The following is a 6,123-nucleotide window of genomic DNA, read 5'->3' as shown; positions in this document are numbered from 1 at the left end:
CATGTTTTCACTTTAAGAGGAACACAGCAGCCTCCCTGGGGAGGTGATAGCAAGCACCTCTGCTCTCACCTCAGCTTCCCAAGGCAGGGTGTATCCTGGGGAAGGCAGAAGCCAAAAGGCAAACCCAAGATTGCTGCCATGATTGCTACGATCCCTGCCTTCTTTGGCCTGCATGACAATAATAAGACTTGTCTTGGGGAGAACTTCTACCTCCAGTCTTTACCAACGCTCTCTGCATTCCCTCCACCTCTCAGCTCTTGGATAAAATATGCTGCATGTCTCTTGATGAAGAATGAGAAGACAGACTGTCTAAAGGTGTCTATAGCATACAAAGTACTCCATGACTACTATTGTGACTATGGCTTAAGTGGGGACCCACATGACCAGGGTGTTGTCTAACAGTTTCCATCTTGCTCAGAAACTCCTTAAGCAAGAAGTGAACAACTCAAAATATCTCCAGGAAGTCCCTGAAACTAAGCAGATTCACTAGGCCCCTCCCTGCCAGTTTCAAAAAAAAAAAAAAAAAAAAAAAAAAAAAAAAAAAAAAAAAAAAAGGCCAGGTGATGGTGGCGCATGCCTTTAGTCCCAGCACTTGGGAGGCAGGAGCAGGCAGATTTCCGAGTTCGAGGCTAGCCTGGTCTACAGAGTGAGTTCCAGGACAGCCAGGGCTACACAGAGAAACCCTGTCTCGAAAAAAAATAAAAAAATAAACAAAAAACAAAAAAAACCCAAACAAACAAAAAAAAAAGCTGAGTCAGGGGTAGGAGTAGGAGGTGATTACACACACATTTAGTCCCAGTTGATCTCTCTTTGTAGACCAGCCTGATCTACAAAGCTAACGCCAGGACAGCAACCACATAAAGAAACTGTCTGAGAAAACCAAAATGAAATAAATAGATAAAAGTTGAGTTTCCCTCTTAGAAAAAGTGATACTGAGCTGAAAAAAAAGAAAGAAAAAGAAAAAGATTTTGAGAGGAAAAAAGCTGCAAAGAAGACTGAGATAAGAACTGCCTGGAAGAAATTTATACCAACCGAGGCACCGTGCTCACACCTGTTGAGCTGTGTGCCAGCTGTGCAGTGAGCTCCAGGTTTCCTACCCTTTGTGAACTGTTACCCATGCTGGCTGGGCCTTGGTGATGCCATTGTCTTTGAGTCGTTTCTGTTCCTGTAAGTAACCCCAGTAAAATTCTTTGGGTCACTAAGTTGGACCTGTGGGTTTGCTGTCTGGGGTGAGTAGACATGGCCAGTTTTATGTTAACTTGATACAAGCTAGAGTCATCTGAAAGAAGGTAATTGCAATTGAGAAAATGTCTAAGATCCAGCTGAAGGGCATTTTCTTTTTTTTTTTTTTTCTTTTTTGGTTTTTCGAGACAGGGTTTCTCTGTATAGCCTTGGCTGTCCTGGAACTCACTCTGTAGACCAGGCTGGCCTCGAACTCAGAAATCCACCTGCCTCAGAAATGCGCCACCACTGCCTGGCAAAGGGCATTTTCTTAATTAGTGATCAGTGGTGGAGGGCCCAGTCCATTGTGGATGGTACTATCTTTGGGCTGGTGGTCCTGGGTTCTACAAGAAAGCAGGCTGAGCAAGCCATGGGAAGCAAGCCAGTAAGCAGCACCCCTCCATGGCCTCTGCGTCAGCTCCTGCCTCCAGGTTCCCTCCCTGTTTGAGTTCCTGTCCTGACCTCCTTTGATGATGAACAGTGTTGTGGAAGTGTAAGCCAAATAAACCCTTTTGCTCTCTAAGGTGCTTTGGCCATGGTGTTTTGTTGCAGCAATAGGACAAGTGTATTTCCTCTCCCCAGGAAATGCTTTGTCCCGCAACATAGGGACATCACCAGGTTGCATGAGGTCTGGGCTTGACAGGCTCCATCCAGTCCAGGGACAAGATAGACAGAGGATAGCAGGAGCAAGGTAACCTGACCCCGGCTGCCACCCTGATGCTCTCAAAGGTGCGGGTGACTGATGTGTCCTGGGTAGGTTAGACTGTCTCTGCTTCGGTCTGCCGTCTCCTCAGGGCAGGTAAGTGCCTTCTCAGAGCTTCTGGTTGCTTTTCTGTGACACCAGAACACCTGGGTTCAGAGTCGGTTAGAGTTTCCTGTCCCTCACCTATTTTCTTTTTGTTGTTTTTTATTTTTCTTTTTGTTTGTTTTTTCGAGACAGGGTTTCTCTGTGAAGCCCTGACTATCCTGGATTCACTCTGTAAATCAGGCTGGCCTTGAACTCAGAAATTCACCTGCCTCTGCCTCCCAAGTGCTGGGATTAAAGGCGTGCGCCGCCTGGCCGATTTTCTTGTATATGCAGTATGTGCCTTTTTCTGAGGTGAGTTCTAACCCAGATAGATGCTGTTTAGTGAGGAATCTTTCATGACCCTCTCTCCATCCACAAAGCCCAGGGCCTAGACCATTAAAGCCACAGCCCAACACAGCCTATTTTCTGTGCAGTCCAGGGCACTCTAGACCAAGGGTAACTGCAAAATGGGGCAGATAATCATTGCTCTATCTATTTCAGAACAAACCCTGTAGAAAATGAGACTCATACCGGAGGTGTATGCACTCTGGATCACTACCTCCTACCCACTGAGTCATACCTCAGCCTGGCTGCCCTGTTGCTCAAAAGGGCCTATAATCACAGAGCTCATACTTAGAGCTCATTTGCACTGGTATTAAAAGTGGTGGGGGGGGATTTCTAGCACAGGGCAGGCTGGGACACACCTTTATTTTAGCTCAGGAGGCGGAGACAGACTGATCTCTAGGAGTCTGAGGCCAGCCTGGTCCACATCATAAGTTCTAGGCTAGCCAGGACTACATAATAAGACCCAGTTTCATTATTTTTTTTTTTTCTTGAGAGGCTTGGTTCATTCGAATTGACTGTTTTCTGCTCTTCTGAGGAGACACGTCTGGGGAAGACCTAAATGTTAAGGACTCTGGCATAATCCTTGCAGTTTAGCCGGAGGACAATGGAAACCACTGGCAATTCCTCGAGGTGTGATGAAGTCACTCTTACCACTAAGAGCAGGCTTGGAGAAGGGTGAGCTCAAGAGAGCTTGGGTAGCACAGGGAGAGGGAAAGGGAGGGGGAGGGAGGGGGAGGGAGGGGGAGGGAGGGAGAGGAGAGGGGAGGGAAGATCCAAAGCCCTAGTCGGAGAGTCATGCATGAGACTCACCAGCTAGGAGCTGGAGCGGAGGTGCATGATTACAACCCCAGCATTAAAGAGGTCAAGACAGCAGCCACAAGTTTGACACCACTCTGAGCTACACAGGGAGAAGACCTCTCCTCCATTTCAAAAAAAACCAGAGACAGTACGAAAAACTTCAGAAGAGAGCATGAGGTGTAAGGCCCCTCCCCCAGGAAGTCTTTCCCCCTCCACTGGTCTGCCTTTACCCCCATCCTACCATCCAGTCTGCTATGGTCTTGTCAGCCACTCCGTAGAACAAACAGATTATTCAACTTGCTCAGTGCTTTATTAAACCAAGGCCCCAACAGAGGACTCATTGGGGCCTTCCAGCATATGTAGATTCTGAACTCAGAGGTTGCTTTTTTTCCCCCCAAATAACAATGCTTCTTTAATATTCCCAAACGCTGAGTGTAAAGACTTTGTTCACATGCACACATACACTCCTGCCTTAGGCCAACATGCTTACCAAAATACTTCTACCCAGTTTGTGTGCATCCACGTGTACAAGGCACTGTGCATCCATGACCATCCAACATGACTCAAGTCACTAGTACAACACCACAGAAAAACCATGCATACGAGAGGTCTTCTGCACCAGATATGGAAAGGAGGACAGGGAAGGACAGAGAAGGATCAAAAAGTGAAGCTGGTCAGTGACTGGGCCTCTGCCCAGCAGCAAGTGCTGACCGGTGAGGCTCTGGGGTTCACAGTGGTGAGGATGGGGCTCCCAGAGGCACCTGAATCAGGCCTTTGCTCTAGCCCTGGGAGCCTTAAAGGAGAAGGTCCCTTTCTGGGCTAACAAAAGCCAGGCCTAATGAGTAAATGACATTTGAATCTCTAGCTCCAAGCTGTACCAGGAAGCCTCCCCAGCCGTCAGTGTGTCCTGAAACATGCTAAGTCAGACAGATAGAAATGAAAGCTACAGGTAAGACAAGGAAAAATCAAGTACTCATGCTTTGGATGGAGGTGTCTATGCAGAGGCCAGGAGAGGAGAGCAGACGCAGCCTTACGCAGCAGAGGAGCATCCTGCCTCCAGGCCACGCAAGAAGCTACTGAGCTCTTCCTAAAGAGCTCTCCCCGGAATGGGGGAAGACAAAGGGTTAACACAAACAAGGAAAAAAGACTGTAAAAGGGCTCCCACTGAACACAACCGACTTCCTCTCAGCTGATATCCACCCATCAGGTTCAGCTCTTTAAGATGGAGTCAGTATCAAGACACAGAAAATTACTGGAGTGAGACAGGAAAATCGAGGACAGGGGCAGACAGATGTGACACCACACCATCCCCCCACCCCCCTATAGCACCTGAGGCCTCTAGCAGGTAGGTGGCCTCATAGGCCCATGGGAACCACTGGCTCCCAAGCCTCAAGAGGTAAGGATGGCAGCAGGACTGGGGCCGGCTCGTCACTGGTCTTGCAGCCTGCTACAGAGTTCCCTCCTGCTCCGTTCCCCAGCCCAGCTGCGTGTCTTGAGGCGGAAGTTCCTCAACTCATCCCTGAAAGCCTCGTGGTTCATGGGTCGGTAGTCCTGGGGCTCACAAAAGTTCTAGAGGAGGAGAAGATGAAGAGAGTCCATCAGTCTGGGAGAAAGAGTAAGTTCTAGAGGCTGGGGGTAGGGGTATGGGTAGGGCCTATAGCCTAGTTGGATCCTGTTCCTACAGTCCATGCCCAGGAGAGCTGTGGCCATCCCACCCATGGTACCGGATGCTGTGGGAAGAACTCCTTGTAGCCGCCTTTGAGGATGTACATCTCAGGGTAGTACAGGCTGGGGTAGTCGTTAGCTGCACGGTCCCGTTCCCTGATGAAGCGGCACCTGGAGCAGCATGGGAGGAGGTTCAGGGCAGGCCACATGTCAGGAGGAGACCATGCCCTGTACACACTGCTTTAAGAGCCTCTAAGTGCACAGGCTTCTCAGCACAGGAATGTCACCTACTAGGCAAGCCTGTCTACTAGGTAGCAGACACTGGGGTGAAGGCAGAGTAAAACCAGGGGTGGCCACTGTTTCTGGAAGGCTATTTCATAACCTCTGTTACAGCACTCTATGGCATGTCCCAGGAAAGAGGAAGCAAGAGAGGTGACAGGTTGACACAGTCAAGATCCACTCAGAGCCTGGCCTGGTGGTACAAGTCTGTAATCCTAGTTACATAGAATTCTGAGGCAGAGGGATTATAGGTTCAAGACCTGCCTAAGCTATAAAAAGAGCTTAAGGCCAGCTTAGATTTTAGGAAGACCTGTCTCAAAATAAAAGGTAGGGGTGGGAGGTAGCTTGGTGGGTAAGAGTGACAACCTGAGTTCACTCTTGCTGAGTAAACGTGACGACCTGAGTTCAAAATCTCCAGCACGAGAAAAAGCCTGTAACTGCAGCATTGGGACTGGGGGTAAAACCAGGAGGATTGTTTGGAGTTAGGCTGACCACCTCAAGCTCAAGTTCAGTGAGAATCCCTGTCTCAAGGGAATTAGGTGTAGAGTATACAGCAGAGTGTGTACGGCTCTCCTCTGGCTCTCACATGCATGTACTTTTATGCACACATGGATATCCATGTATACAACATATAAAGATACATACACACACATACAAACACAATATATATGTGTGTGTATACATATACATATGTGTGTGTATATATATAAAGGGCCAAGGGCTGAAAAGAAGTCTCAAGTAGTTAAGAACACTTATTGCTCTTACAAAGAATCTAGGGTCAGCTCCCAGCACCCATATGGTAGTTCACAACCATAAATAACACCAGCTCTAAGGGATCCAATGCCCTCTTCTGATGTCTGTAGGCACCAAGCATGCATATGGATTACACACATACATATAGGCAAAGTTTTTCCATATAAACTTTTTTTTTTCTTTTTTTTCGAGACAGGGTTTCTCTGAGTAGCCTTGGCTGTCCTAGAACTCACGCTGTAGACCAGGCCTTTTTTTTTTTTTTTTTTTTTTTTTTT

General features: G+C 47.9%; 1 protein-coding gene across 2 annotated transcripts in view; it reads right to left on the bottom strand.

The window, feature by feature from the left end:
- Positions 1-3,439: 3,439 nt before the first annotated feature.
- Cdc25b (cell division cycle 25B) overlaps positions 3,440-6,123 on the bottom strand; it is a 12,068-nt gene continuing 9,384 nt past the window's right edge. For both annotated transcript variants that reach the window (XM_031371945.1, XM_031371944.1), the window contains 2 exons: positions 4,876-4,987; positions 3,440-4,720 (listed from right to left, as the gene is read on the bottom strand). In XM_031371945.1, the coding sequence (XP_031227805.1) occupies positions 4,580-4,720; positions 4,876-4,987 (253 nt within the window). In that variant the 3' untranslated portion in view covers positions 3,440-4,579. The remainder of the gene's footprint in view (positions 4,721-4,875; positions 4,988-6,123) is intronic.

The sequence above is a fragment of the Mastomys coucha genome, unplaced genomic scaffold (assembly GCF_008632895.1).
Source record: "Mastomys coucha isolate ucsf_1 unplaced genomic scaffold, UCSF_Mcou_1 pScaffold15, whole genome shotgun sequence".
Taxonomy (NCBI): domain Eukaryota; kingdom Metazoa; phylum Chordata; class Mammalia; order Rodentia; family Muridae; genus Mastomys; species Mastomys coucha.
The sequence above is the reverse complement of the archived record's forward strand: the minus strand, read 5'-3'. Positions and strand labels throughout refer to the sequence as shown.